The 15,352-nt window shown below is 41.7% G+C and overlaps 2 protein-coding genes across 4 annotated transcripts in view; one reads left to right on the top strand and one right to left on the bottom strand.

Moving 5' to 3' along the window:
• Window positions 1–5,283: 5,283 nt before the first annotated feature.
• psmd6 (proteasome 26S subunit, non-ATPase 6) lies at window positions 5,284–9,744 on the top strand. The gene is made up of 8 exons (XM_034239575.1): window positions 5,284–5,559; window positions 6,250–6,455; window positions 7,009–7,154; window positions 7,247–7,466; window positions 7,569–7,677; window positions 8,266–8,434; window positions 9,356–9,433; window positions 9,527–9,744. Exons 1-8 carry the CDS (start codon window positions 5,415–5,417, stop codon window positions 9,621–9,623), a joined length of 1,170 nt encoding a protein of 389 aa, XP_034095466.1. The 5' UTR covers window positions 5,284–5,414; the 3' UTR covers window positions 9,624–9,744.
• A 262-nt stretch (window positions 9,745–10,006) lies between these two features.
• The window catches only part of LOC117561908 (ataxin-7), a 33,478-nt gene continuing 28,132 nt past the window's right edge, over window positions 10,007–15,352 (bottom strand). For all 3 annotated transcript variants that reach the window (XM_034239571.1, XM_034239573.1, XM_034239572.1), the window contains 3 exons: window positions 14,696–14,817; window positions 13,438–14,569; window positions 10,007–12,825 (listed from right to left, as the gene is read on the bottom strand). In XM_034239571.1, coding sequence (XP_034095462.1) covers window positions 12,808–12,825; window positions 13,438–14,569; window positions 14,696–14,817 — 1,272 coding nt within the window. In that variant the 3' untranslated portion in view covers window positions 10,007–12,807. The remainder of the gene's footprint in view (window positions 12,826–13,437; window positions 14,570–14,695; window positions 14,818–15,352) is intronic.

The raw sequence follows: 15,352 nt of genomic DNA, 5'->3' as shown, positions 1-15,352 counted from the left end.
CCAGTTAAACAATCTGTTTTAATTATCAAAGGTAATAATGCAATGCACTATAATACATTACAATACCATATAATACAATATACTAAAATCATATTGTAATGTTTTAAGAAGTAGCCGGCCCACTTCTGCCCTGTTCGCGTGCTGCGGAGATCCTTCTGTCCTGACAGCATGTGAAGAGAGGCCGAACTCAGGAATCGACAGGAGATATACCAGAAGACAGAAGGAAGGGGTGAGGTCAGCTGGTCATCTTTTCAGGTCCTCTCATTGGCAGACGCAAAATATGCTTTGTCACAGTGACCCAGCGCTGGCCAGCAGAAAACCAAACAGGCCCATTTTACAACAAAACACATCTTATCACCCAAGTCATGTGTTTCTTTATGAAAGCCATACTTGTTAGCAGGGGCGGATCTAGACAAATATTCATGGGGTGGCAAGAGGGTGGCAGGAGATTTTGAGGGGTGGCATCCCCTGACAGAAGTATATGCTGATTTAAATCGCAATCATATCAATCAATTAGGGGTGTAACGGTACACGTACCCGTACTGAAATTATTCAGTACGGGCCCTTCGGTTCGGTACACGTGTGTACCGAACGAATATAGCGTTAAACGTAAACAAATTGAGAACATGAACAACTTTCTGGAAGTAATCTCAGGTATATATCATAGAGCGACCAAGTAATTTCATTGGACGAGAGGCATACTATGAGAGCTGGTCACAGGGATGCGTTCAAATGTAGTCAGTAATTTGAGGAACTGTCGAAATGGCGAACGCAGATAAAGTTGAGCTGAAAATCCTCCAGCATCATTGAAGTCTCCGGTTTGGGAACATTTTGGTTTCGTAGTTACGTACAAGGATGACGGACAAAGACAGCTGGACCGAACCAAAGCTGTTTGTCTGTATTGTTCAACTATCATTGGTTACGCGGCTGGCAATACATCACACTCATTTGAAAAGGCATCACCCGAATGTGAATATCACCGGTACCAAAGGAAAAAAGACTGAAGTGCAAACCCAACTCCCACTAGCATTTAAGCCTCCACCACTCGCAGAGAGTTCAGACCGAGCCAAAGCTATTACAAACGCCAAGTATCCTTATGTTGCCATGTTAGCAAAGCGCTACTGGCTGTGCTACTCTGTCCCTAGAGAGGGTGTTCTCCACAGCAGGAGACATTGTTAGTGCCAGCAGATCTGCCATTTCAGCAAGCAATGTGGACAAGTTCATCTTTCTTTAAACAACATGAAAATACAATGACAAGCAAGTCCTAATGTCAAGCTGGCTGCTTAGGTACTAGTACAGTTCAAATACAGATTATTTCAGTTCATCGAAATGCCTGCACCTTAATGTTTATTTTACTATATTTTGTATTTATTTGAATACATTAGTCACAGTTTAATAATAATTAAAAAATGTTTTTAATGTTTTGTGATAATTTTGTCTGCCTGTACCGAAAACGTACCGAACCGAACCGTGACCTAAAAACGAGGTACGTACCGAACCGAAATGTTTGTGAACCGTTACACCCCTACAAATCAATGTTTAACTTGGAAAGCCACAATATTCATATTTTAACTCAATCACATAGGTGATATTATTGTGGCACATCAGTAAAGCCTTACATATAAGGTGGCAGACGTAATTTAATGAATTTTAACTGAACAATAACTGAATGAGTTTGTCTCACTCTTAGACCAGCAGGGGAACCAAATCTATGCAGACTGCTGCAATAAGTACATTAATTAACTGTCTCATCGATGTTTGTCTGAATGAATATGATACTATTAACAATCATATTATTCCTATCAGCTGTCAATCACTGTTAATAAATAATAATAATAATAGATTTAATTTGTTAGCGTTTTTACAGGTGCTCAAAGACGCTTTACAGATATAGTGCAGAACTGTTATGATTCACATATTCATTTATTATTGAATAAACTATATTTTTTGGAGGAGTTAATGATGAATGTTCATCAAGATGCTTGCTCACCCTCCTTCAAATTTGAAAAACAAGTAATTATATCATTATTGATATACAGTTACAACCTTGACTTTACATCAGAAAGAACAAACATTAAAGAAGTGAGTAACTGCATCAGTTAGGGTTAAACGTGTATTCAGCTAAAACATCGCTGCAGTTATTATCCAGTGGAAGGTCCTTACCTACTGGCCTAGTTAAATCAAAGTGGTTACTTTCTGTTGGCTGGGCAGTGTAGTTTTACACACCGTCCTATTTTACTTTTTCAGGACTTACAATTGTTTTTGGGGGCAGACCCCCTCAAAGAAAAAAATATATACACGCATACAAGGTCATCATCTTAACAGTTTGTTATTCTCATCGCAGCAGTGGTGGGCCCGTCAGGGCCAGCAAGGCCTCTCTGCTGGCCCTAAACATCATCAGAATATAAATTTTATTTTGATATATTTTTTCCACAAATATGTATTAAATTATTCCCCATAGTCTATTCTTTTCATTTCATAGCTTTTCCTCTTGGTTGCGCTGCTTCCAGCCTCAGAACAAGATTTGGAGGGCTGGCCTTTATGTTAGAGCTTTTATCCAATCATATTTCAGCCATAATGTGTTGCCAGGGTCCAATAAATCTGCCCTTAGGCCTTCAGAATCAACAGTGCGGGCCGCCTGTAGCTTAAAGTGAACGGAAACAAAACTGTGGCGTTAACCAATCAGATTTTGAGTTGGCGACAACGGGCCAGCTAGCAGGCGTACGATGACGTCAGCACGTGCACGTCTTTTGATTGGATACGCACTATTGAGAGGCAGAGCTATGTAGAGCTAGCAAACTGAACTTGAATTTGAACGAGCTAATTTGTGTAGATTTCTACAAGCTGTTTTTTTTCAACCCACAATGGCTGAAGGAGAAGAGATCGATTTGGTCGCAGATATAATTACAACGCCATTTTCAAGACGAACTTTTCAAGAAAAGCTAAACATTGTGAGAAGAGAACGGCCAACCCCGACGCTAGCGAGCCTATCACAGCGGGGGAAAGGGTTTGTCCGCCACTTTCAAATCACTAACTACGAGCGGTACCCCTGGCTCACAGCCTCCGAGAGGCACTGCAAATTGTACTGCTGGGAATGCCTGCTATTTGCAAATGATCGATTTGGTGTTTGGAGCCACACTGGATTTGCAAACTTGAGTTGTCTAACCAAGGCAGCAACGAGACACCAAAGCACGGCTGGGCACTTACAAGCAATGGTGCTTTTGAAAACCTTTGGGGACACCCGAGTGGATCTACAGCTCAACGAACAAGTGCGACGGGAAACGGAGCTCCACAACGAAAGGGTGAACAAGAATAGGGAAATATTGAAAAGACTGATTGATTGTGTCCTGTTTTTGGGTAAACAGGAACTTTCATTTAGGGGACATGATGAAAGCGCCGAGTCCAGAAACAGAGGAAACTACGTGGAGCTTCTTTCTTTGCTTGCTGAGAACAACACAGACTTGCATTACCACCTGTCCACAAACAATAATTCAGGTAGGACTGTGTCGGACATCACTGAAGGCCTAGGTGTGAAATGCACGGCCCGCCACTGTCATCGAGTCATCCGTGAGCAGAGCATCAAGTTGGCATGTATATTACAGCTGAATGCGGCGATTACTATTTTGTTCAGCAAAACGCCTCACAAACTTATTAAGATCAACAGCTGTAGTGCGTTTTGATTCAATGCTGAGTACAGCCAAACTTCACAGTCTCTTCTCTGTCAGTGTAGACCGCAACTACTTCATTCCTTTAGTGCTTGGGTGCGAAAGGCTTCTCGTTTTGCGCCGTCCCGTTCAAATGAATTCGCCACCAATCATATTTCCACTCTCGCGCCAGGACCGGGGGAGGGGTTACATGACGTGCATCTTGTGCTGCATTCACTTGCACTCGGACATTAGAGACTTTCTCTCATAAATGTCCGATGAGCAACAACTTTTCTTTCAAAACAAAGATGCCAACTGGGGTGGCAAGGCTATTGTTTAGGGTGGCAGTTGCCACCCCATGCCACCCCGGTAGATCCGCCCCTGCTTGTTAGGAATAAAACAGTCATTATCCCATGACATCTTCAGAACTAGCTCACCAACAACGCCTAACTGTCTTCATACCCCCCAATTATCTCTGAACTTTTATTCACCCGAAGTAAGCTCACCCTTAGTCTAAAAGGACCATTGTCTCTCTTAACTGTGTGACTAAATTCTCAAGGCCTGCAGGATGCGCATAATTAACTTAGAACGAATTTAGCCACTATATCTAATGGTTAACCAAGAAAAACACTCAAAAGGGTAATATTTTCACCCAAAACAGAACTCACAAGTAATTCTGCATTTTACCCCTCAAAAATAGCCTAAAGCACCCTTTTGATGAAAAGGGTAAAAGTGAAAGAAAAAGACTATTGCGCTAATCTACTTTAAAGAAAAAGGGAACATTGTTTCAGGAATCTATAAAAAAACTCTCTATATTTAAGAGGAAAAATGTATTTTGTTCCTTCAACTATTAATACACAGGAATGTATATACCCACACATATATTAGGGATAACATGATGCAATACACCTCTTATATATTGGTGAGATTAAAATGAATATACCAAAAATATGCTGCATCACATCTTCTGCATAATACTCTTCATAAACTTCCGCACTCTGAAGAAATGATTGTGTGTGTAAATTGGAGGAAAAAGATAAATGTGTCTAAACTAAACTAAATTATTCCAACTTTATAAGCAAAAGTGTATTAAACTACAACTTTTTTTTAATACATTTCGACATACTATACTATCTGTATAGAGAATATACTAACCTGTAACAGATATGTTTTCCTTTACATTTTCAACAAACTATCCTATGATTTGTCTTCATATGTTGACATGCTATAATTGTATGACCTTTTTCATGATATTATCGACATACTACAATACTTTGACTAAGTTTGACATACTTTACGTTGACTTTTTTCATAATCATTTTTGAAATATATTATACAATCCCTTTCTGGTTATTATTAAGTAAGTATTCTAAGAAAAATACATTTAGCTTTTTAATTCTCGAGTTTGGCAGTGAAATTTACAAAGTAACACTTTGATTGTAATATTTCCTCTTTTTTGTGTAATGTTGCCAAAACAGCAGTAAAAGTACAGTAACACATCTGTGTATAAAGCCTAAAATCATAGTGCATACATTTACAAGGGTGTAGTTCCAGCTCCAGTCCAGCAGGGGGCAGTGAATGATTCCCTGGTTATTAATGGTCCGCCTGTCCTCCGCTCTTTCCCCCCCTCTCTGTCTGACGCTCCGGCGGAAGCACACAGTCACTGTTTTCCGTAGTCATCGTTGACAAACGCTAGCTGTAAACTGCAAGTAGTGAATTGCACAAAGACGGCCGTTTTTTCTCTTTGTTTAACCATTATCTGAACCAAAAATGCCTCAGGAAAATCTGGAGGAAGAGGGTCTGCCCAAGAACCCCGATCTGAGGATAGCACAGCTGAAGTTTCTGCTCACAATGGACGGGCACAAACAGGATGTTAAAGTGAAGACCGAGCTCATGGACGCTATCACAGCTAACAGTGAGTTAGCATTTCACTGAGTGACTTGTAGCAGTAATAGTCTGGTTGTCATTATAAACATGGTGCTGGTGGTATTAATGATCATTTACTCGCATACACGGGGTGCTTAGTTGCTCATAAATTATTATACATATGTTTTAATGTATTCCAACTAAACACAAACAAACAGCTCAACCAAATTAGCATGTTAGCTTGACGCTATTAGCAAACGTCAGCTAGCCGACAAGCAATCAGACAGGGTTGTTTTACTTTTGAGTAAGATTTTGAGTACATTCCTTTGTTTTTCACAAGGCATTTAATTTTAGAAAATAACAGAACCTTGTGTATTTTTAATGAAATCTGTAGTGTGTTTCTGTTTTAAACCTTACTGGGTAGTAAATATATTAAACTATTTGTATACTATCATATATGTTTCTGCAACTGTAGTATATTATATATTTCTGTTACTGTAGTATATTTCTCTCTGTATAGAACATTCAAATGTGTATTCTTTGTGATGTAAATATGTATATTGGCCGTTTTTATTCCACCTTTACAATATCTTAATGCCTGAACACAACTATTCATAATTGGGATGAATAAATGATCTCTCTGTCTATATGAGAAGCAAAAGCTTTTAGTTACATTTTTAAAACTGAGAGCTGTCCCAGTCCACAGGTAAAAACGACTCTTGTTTTCTCCCCGTTTCAGACATGGCACCGTATTATGAGGGTCTGTGTAAGGATCTGAAGTGGCCCGTGGACGGTGACCTGCTGAGTAAAATGAAGAAGGCCAACGAGGAGGAGCTGAAGCGCCTGGATGATGTCCTGGAGGACGCAGAGAAGAGCCTGGGAGAGAGCGAGATCCGAGACGCCATGATGGCCAGAGCTGAATATCTGATCAGAATCGGAGACAAGGTAAATCCTCCCTATTCAGCATAATGTCCTATAAAGCTGTGAACATTCAAACCAGCCACATGTGGGTTGTATTTTACGGTAAGTTGATCCTCTGTGTGACTGTTTGACACCTGAGCAGATATCATTGCTGTGTCATATAAACACCTTTATATAAGTTAGCTGTAGACAACATATTTTGTTTTCTGACATAGTGTCAAGTAGTCAGACTCAAATAATGTAAGAGGGTCTATGTTGTTTTCCTTTCTTTCAAAATCAAATTTGTGTCGAGTTAATAATGAATAGAAATGTCACCATGAAAAACATGCACTGAAACTTCACTTAAAAAAACCTTTTTTACTTCAGGGTGCACACTTGTTCATTGTTTGTGTGCTATTTGGTTTTAAAAACATAATAAGTGTACCTTTTCCAGGAAAATATGACTCACTGATGTCCTTCCTACCTGCCATTGACTTAAAGCTCGTTTATTGTCCATCTTTGGCCAGATGGATGTAGTAACATAAAATGCATAGTAGCTGATTTATTGACAATGCCTTTCTATCTTGTGCGTCCACAGGAGGGCGCTCTCACAGCCTTCAGGAAGACTTATGACAAGACAGTGGCTCTGGGTCACAGACTAGATATCGTCTTCTACCTGCTGAGGATCGGACTCTTCTACATGGATAGCGACCTCATCACGCGCAACTCAGAGAAAGCCAAGAGGTAAAGGCTCTTACGTCTTTGTTCTCAAACATCTCTCCATCCCCCTTTCTGTTATTTTCAGTCCTCATCTCTCTGTGCGCTTCTCTCCGCAGCCTTATCGAGGAGGGGGGTGACTGGGACCGGAGGAACCGCCTGAAGGTCTACCAGGGTCTGTACTGTGTGGCCATCAGGGACTTCAAGCAAGCTGCAGAGCTCTTCCTCGACACAGTCTCCACATTCACCTCCTACGAGCTCATGGACTACAAGACCTTCGTCACCTACACAGTCTACGTGTGCATGATCGCCCTGAAAAGGCCTGACCTCCGTGAAAAGGTAGGAGAACTCAGCCATCGAGGACGTTTTGTGTCAATTATTACTGGATTTGTGCTATGCTTTCACCCAGGTCGTGGATACTTAAACATGTTATTTGTATAGGTCATAAAGGGGGCAGAGATCTTGGAGGTGCTGCACGGTCTGCCTAACATACGCCAGTATCTTTTCTCCATGTACGAGTGTCGTTACTCCGTCTTCTTCCAGTCTCTGGGTAAGGAAAGCTTTTTATTTTCTTGTCCTAATAAGCAAACACTTAAAGGTGGGGTCGGTCATTTTGGAGAAACCAGCTCGAGTGCGCTAGAATTTGAAAATACACAGCCGGAAAAAATGTGCCACTTCCTTACAGAGCCCCTCCTCCAACACACACGAACGCGCACATGACCAATGAGGGCACGAGATAAGTTTGTGCACAGATGGAAGGCTGACAGGCAGGTAGGCCATGCAGTTATTTTAGCCGGGCCGGCTCAAATGATTGGTCGTGCTTTTTACAGCGCTACGGCTTCCTATAGATGACATTTTTAAATGGATTTTTTGTCAAAGCACTTCAGATATTCATTGCTATCGGGATGTTAAGAGCATTCCATGGAATATAACAAAGTTATCTTGAGCCGGTTTCTCAAACTTACCTACCCCACCTTAATCTGGTCACTTGTAGTCATTTAGCTGTTTAGCACTCTTAGGTCTCGAGTAATTTCATATATTGATAGGTCAGAGTAACATTTAACTTGCATCCATGTGTTGCTGTATTATTTATTTCCTGCTCTGCCACACCCTGACCTGTGACCTCTTTGATCCTCAGGCACGGTGGAGCAGGAGATGAAGAAGGACTGGCTCTTTGCACCCCACTACCGCTACTATGTGAGGGAGATGAGGATCCAGGCATACAGCCAGCTGCTCGAGTCCTACCGCTCCCTCACCCTGGGCTACATGGCCGAGGCCTTCGGAGTCAGCACAGAGTTCATCGACCAGTGAGTGCCTGTACACCTTGTTCTGTTGGAGATAAATAATGTATCTTCAACGCTGGAGCCTCTGTCACTGCACAAATCCTAGCTGTAGTTTTTACCTCACAGTTTAAGAGCACAGTTTACCTCCGCCTGAGAATCTCAAGTGATACATTGTTTTAGATGAATCAACATAGTAATCATTTCATTAACAAAGACTAGGACTATTTTTGTGAACAACATTTTTTCAATGACCGACAACATGGCGCTTCTTTAAAGCTATCTGTGACCGCATTGTTGCTCTTAAAACATGTAAAACTTAACTGGTGGCAGAGGCTGTCCTCCAAGATAAATGTTCACACGCTCATTAACTTTCCGATTAGTTGCCGACCACCTGAGTTAATAGAAAGTGTTGTTTTTTGGCTAAAAGCGGAGGGAATGAAGTTAATCTGGTTACTATAAAGACTATGTCGTAACCCTTAGATGCACGAGTGACTGGACCACACTCTTCCATAAGTGGGTCAAAAAGGACCCGTATTAGAATAATGTGTTTTTTATGCCATTTGTCCTTTTGGTTAAGAAAATGTTTGTTTCTTTGCCATGTGATCTCTGTTCTGTATTGACCTGAATGTTTTGTGTGTATTATCTCGATGCCCAAGACACATTTCTCCTAAGGGAGACAATAAAGCTTTATCTTATTTAGTATTATATTTAATTTTTCACTATTTATAATTTTAGAAGAAAAACGAAATTCCATAGAAAATGCATGCGGGAAAACCGGGTCAAAAAAGACCCATTTATGCATCTAAGGGTTAAGCTTGTGTTCACTATAACTACCAGTTAGATTATTTGAAAGAAAAAGTGAATAAGCACATTTCAAATTTGAAGCTTCATGTTATCAAAGATTTTGTGGTTGCTCCCTGAACTAAATCTCTTCTCTTTCTTCAGGGAACTCTCCCGATTCATAGCTGCCGGCCGTCTCCACTGTAAAATTGATAAAGTGAATGAGATTGTGGAAACCAATAGGTAATGTAACTATTCTCCAAACTTCAGTCCTGGAAGAAATGACTCAGTAACCAGATGCAGAACTGTAACATCTCTTCCCGGTTTTCTTTCTAGACCTGATAGCAAAAACTGGCAGTACCAAGAAACCATCAAGAAGGGCGACCTGCTGCTGAACAGAGTCCAGAAGTTGTCGAGAGTCATCAACATGTAACCAACGCGGCCATCTTTGTCTGCAAGGGGAACTTGCATTATTCATCTTGGTATACCCGAACCAGTAGTTTGACAAAGTGACTCTTATATTGTGTATATAATAAAATGTGTTTAACTGTTGACACCGCATTCCCTCGACTCTTTTATTATAGAAAAGAGGCAGACACATAGTTTCATATAAATAGCAGTATAAATTATTTTATTTACAGAAACTTGTTACAAAACAAATATACTATACAATCTTTTTTTCTTTAAATATTAATTCTAACTGTTTTGTTCATGAATTACATAGCAGCCAATACATAAGTCCAGCTGAAAATGATTTTGATAATGTATACAAAAAAAAATCTATACACGCTTTTACAAAGTATGAATGGTGGATTATTTCTTCCTCCCAAACACGAGCTGTATTCTCACTTTCACATTCCAAGTCTATGGTGCTAATAAAAAAAACATCCGCACGATGTTCCCATCTGCTGGAAACACTGAGATGTCAGTGGAGTTTGAGGATAAAAAAAACACTTGATTGAAGGTTTTTTTACGTAGAAATCCCAGTAAAACTAGAGGGGGCTTAAGCCGCACGGGGGCTAAGAAATTCTTGACGTCTTGTCTGGAAAACTTGAATAACCCCCCCCCCCCAAAAAACACACTAAAAAGTGTTTCATACTGGGCAGCTGACAAGCTCAGGTTTTACCATTATTTAGGCCTCAGAGGCAGATTTAAAAGCAAAGTCCTTAACACTTCGAACATTCAAGTAAGGTAAAACAACGCAAAGAATACTGTCCTCAAACAGTCAGGGTGAAACAAATTCAGGCACTTTCTTAATTTGATATTTCTTTTAAAAGCTGTGATTCAAATTACTTGTTTGGCAACGATGATGCAAGCAGTCGGACTTTGAAGTGTTCCTCTTCCTTGCGATGATTGCTAAAGTCCCTTCAGCCTTTATAAAAGAACGTGTGTGTGACTGAAGAGTCCATGGAATCCGGTGAGACAACGGGCACAGCTTCAAGTCTGCGGGACGTTTCAAAATCACAGGCTAATTGGGTCATAAAGTAACTTTTTTGTTGTGTTGATTCATAGGCAACGTAAAATGTCTTGTAAAAGCACGTGTGATAGAGACCTTGAACTTGAATAAAGGTATCCTCCGTCGTACAGACACATGCTACAGTGGCAACACTTCACTTTGTTCCTTTAAACATCTCAGTACACGATTCATGAGATGCTTCGGCTTCTACATATAGGCGTATTGCATTATATAGACTTGGCAGTGAACCACTTCAAATAATCAAGTTCTTTGACTTTTTCAATCTTTTTTTTTTTACTAAATAAATAATTCCTTTTGTATTTCATGTTTGGAAAAGTGTACCAAAAATTCAGCATGTACGAAAAATGCCTGTGCAAAAATACATATTTCACTATGTACAATTTAACAAAATATGTATTCTCAAATAGGGATACTTCAATACTTGTTTGATACATAGGCTACAAGAAAGCAAAAAAGAGGCTAAAATAAGAATATTAAAAAACGTCTCCTCTACTTTTCGACACTGACATCAGTGGAGGTTTCATAAATCAAAAGGTGTTGCCAAAAGTTAAAATATGTCCCGTGAAGCCATCTCCATGAATCTCGCACTTAACACCCCTCGAGACTACTCGAAATAAACAAACATCCCGACGAGATGGGCAAGTATTGCCTGATTTAAGACTCCATTTTGACAAAGGAATAGAGTATAATGCCTGGTTATCCGTTCTACTACCACTAGTCTTTCCTCGACACACACCAACATAGTGTTACGCTGAGGCATTAGAACTGTAACATCCAGAGCTTGGGTAGTGGTTACACACAGGAGGGACAGTCCAACCCACAGAAGACAGGTGACGTGCATAAAGTTTGCTCCAGTTAAGACGTACCATACCTGATTCCCTATGTAGGAAAAATAAACATTACAATTCACATCTGCCCACAACAGCTGTGGATTCCACTGGGCTAAATGGGTATAAAGTAGGTAAGTTGTGGCAATAACAATACGGCTTGCACAAGTTGTATCATATCCACGCAGGCAATGCACCATCACCGCTTCATGAGCAAGAATTGCCCACCTTTTTGTAAAAATAAATAAATTAGTAGTTGGCAAAGCTGATCGCAGATTTTGGCCAGCTTTGTGTACGACTAAGCAATGCCTGTGGAGAGAAAGTAGTTTCTTCGTGCTTTTCACAGTTGGGGGTAGGTGTACTGTGTGGCGATCATTTTTGCACAATGAAAAGATTCGGAAAATTATGTCCAAGTTATCTCTCACAAAAGATTCGATCGAATGGGCACATCAGGCGTCCTTTTCACATTTGAAACTGCCTTCACCACGTCTACAAAGACTCTTTGTAGTTCAGTGTAAAAAGCTCATAAGAAATCATAAAAAGGTAACACTTTGCATAATTATTCTGGGTAATAAAAGGATTGACCAGATCGTCCTTATAGGCTCCTCTCGGGCTAACCCAAAGTTACTGGAACGTAGAGTCGGACTAAGGAGAAGTGGAACAACACAGGGTGATTGTGTGTTGCAAGAAACGGTTTGCTGCTCCTCCTTCCAAGGCTTCTGAGATCAGGCGCTGGGAGTGAAATGAAGTTGGAAATTCCAGTAGTCCAGCAGAATCTGACATGAGAAAAATACTTGTACGCACATTCGCACACCCATTCTTTAACTGACGCGGAGGAGATGGGCTTGTTGTCTCCCCAGGTGCTCAGCATCATGGCGGCTTGTCGCTGCAGCCCTTCACTTCAACCCAATGAAGCTCAAGAGACTCATGGCTGTTGCTATTGTTCCTCTAGACAGGAAGACCTCTCAGAATACTGGGACACTTGTGAGGGGGGGGGGGGGCAGGGTCCCTGGCTCGCTCATTAGACCCCTGGCACTCTACGCCATACCATCGCATCCATATCCCTCCCAACATACACACACTCACGCACACACACTCGCACACACACTCACACATGGCTTTGGGAGAAATAGTAAGGACCACATTGACTTCACTAGGCAGTCCAGATCATCTCCACCCTGAGGATTGTGGGAAGCTGAGAGAAATGTGGGTTTTGATTAAAAGGCCTCGTGCCGTCCGGAGCGGTTTGCGGAAAGCTCCGGACTGTTCCCCGTCCGCCTGCCGGTTCCATACAACGAAGCCGGAGACCGCTGTCAGGGACGAGCCTTTGGCTGGGGAGGAGGGAGAAAACTGTGTCAAAATGGGTGTCAAATATCCGCCTTAAAAAAAGTTCTCTGCTAAAAATGTTACTTTAACACTCAAAATAAATAATTACTGGTCTGCAGTGGTGCAATCCAACATTTGTATGTCAATGGCAGACATAGTTATTCTAGATATACCATAACTTCATTAAACAAAAGGTGTAAAAAATAAATGTACATAGTGTGTTTGTTTGCTAGCAACCTAAGGAAAACCAACTGCTTTAGTGACTTTAAACGACAATAGTAAGATGTTGCTTTCAAAATGTCTGCTATGAAAACCTATGAAGTGTTCATTATGACACATTTGTCCGTCTGTGTGCGATCTATATTATTAAATAATCCTTTGATATTTTCTTATTCATTGCTTTATAAATTAAAAAAATATTCTATGAAATGAGAAAAATGTCCAGGTTACCAAAGTACACAATTATTAATAAAATTATATTAAAAAGGGAAGAAGAAAAGTTATTTTGGCTTTTGTAATATCAGGTAGGTTTAGGAGCAGTTTAAATATGTGAAATGTGTCATTTAGTGCCCTTGGTATTACAATGCATCCTGATTGTTGTAGTATGAAAAACACACCTGAAAATGGTTGTTGGGTAGCCCTGGAGTCCCTGGAATGCTCCGCCCATGCTTCCCATGGATGTTGTTGATGGCAGGTGACTTGGCCACTTTGGTTCTCCCTGGTCCAGGTCCCCCTCCTGCCACCCCACCTCCCCCTCCTCCTGCACTATTAATGCCGCTGGAGGCAGGAGAGCTTTTGCGCTTCTTGCCCTCGAGGCGCCCGTCAGAGTGGTGGCTGAAGTTGGTGTGGTGGTCAGAGGAGGATAGAGACGGGTGGTGGACAAAGGGCCCGAGGGACAGGGTGGAGTCGCTGCTGTTCATCACCACGCTCATGCGTTTGATGGACTCTGCAGGGCTGCCCGATGGGGGGCCTCTCGCCGGCGGCCCCGAGGAGCCGCCCGCTGACCCTCCTGTGGACTCGGCCTTGAGGCTGAGTGAGTTGGTCCGCACCGTGGGGCCACAGTTGAGCCCCACGCTGTGGACACCGGTGTGGGAGGAAGATAACAACGATGAGGATGAAGGACCTAATGAGCCGTGGTGGTAGGTGCTCCCTGAGCTGCCGACATTTGCACAGTTCTTCTTGAAAGACGAGGAAAAGTTGGCATTGGAGGAGGAGTCAGAAGGGACGTGGGACGAAGAGAGAATCGCACTGTTCTTCCTCTTCTTCCCCGAGCTGAAGCTAGTGTTGCTACTGTTACTGTTGGCTCCACTGAGGGAGTTGGGGGAGATGGGGGTGGAGGGGCCAGAGGAGATGTCTTTGGGCCTGAACGATGATGACGACGACTTGGTAGTGCTGCTGCTGGAGGAGGAGGAGCGGGACTTAAGCGCCCGGCCTGAGGCGAGGGAAGGAGCTGACGAAGAGGAGGACGAGTGGGCTGAAGGCATCTGAGGCGACGAAGACACTTGTCGGGCCTGCGTAATGCCGTAGGCCGGGTGCTCAGCCCCGCCCTGTGGGGAGCTGCGGGCATTTAAGGTGGTCCCATAGGAGAGCACGGACTTGCCCTCGTACGATTGGCTATAAGGAGTCTGGGGCAGGGTGGCAGGGGGGCCCAGGAAGCCTGAAGAGGGGGTGCTACTGTGGGAATTTGTGCTTGTCCTATGTGAAGGTACAACAGAGGAGGAGGAGTTCTCCAAGGCCAAGGGGATTTTCCTGCAACAAGGAATTACATCAACTTTTAGCTATAACTGTAAAAGTCAATATTGAGGCCAGGAATGGCCAAGGAGAACAGTGATCATGTGTGTGGGCTCTAATCAAATCTGAGCTGGACACACTTACTTCCACATCTGAGAGTTGACGTGCTTGTCCGTCATTGAGGTGAGCGCACATCGCACTCTGTCCAATCTCCTGTCAAAGGAGTAGCAGCCTCTCCCAAACAGTCGACTTCCAAATGTACAGAACTGTGAAAAGAGGAAGAAACCGTATGAGGATATATCAGATTTTAACCGCAGGTTATCAAGTCCAAAAGAAATGAAGCTAACAATATAATTACAAAACTAACAGTCGTCTTCAAGTCTTCCTCTTTAACAGTGCATTTTACGAGGTGCTAGATTGTTTACTCAATATTATCACGCATGATTTCTCAACACGATATCAATAGATGTATTTTTGAAACATCAGTTATTCCAATGTTTTTAAGATGTCAACAACATTTTCGTCCACATGATGCCAGAATAAACAGTGGGTTTTTTCCCTACCATTATACGACTTGCAAAAATGTGTAAAGAGCCCTGGAGATCATTCTATTAATAGCTTTGGTATTGTGTTCTTAATAATTGATACATTTGTTTACTTCGAATATTTTAATAGAGTATGCATACAAGTTCCAAAGTCTTAATATCCATATGAATTAACAGATCATATATTACTAAAGGTTTTACTTGTATTACTATGGTACAATTTTAGATTATATTTGTGGCATAAAATGGTCTAAAA

Source organism: Gymnodraco acuticeps, unplaced genomic scaffold (genome assembly GCF_902827175.1).
Source record: "Gymnodraco acuticeps unplaced genomic scaffold, fGymAcu1.1, whole genome shotgun sequence".
NCBI classification, from domain to species: Eukaryota; Metazoa; Chordata; class Actinopteri; order Perciformes; family Bathydraconidae; genus Gymnodraco; species Gymnodraco acuticeps.
Note: the sequence above shows the minus strand (reverse complement) of the source record. Positions and strands in the feature narration are given on the sequence as shown.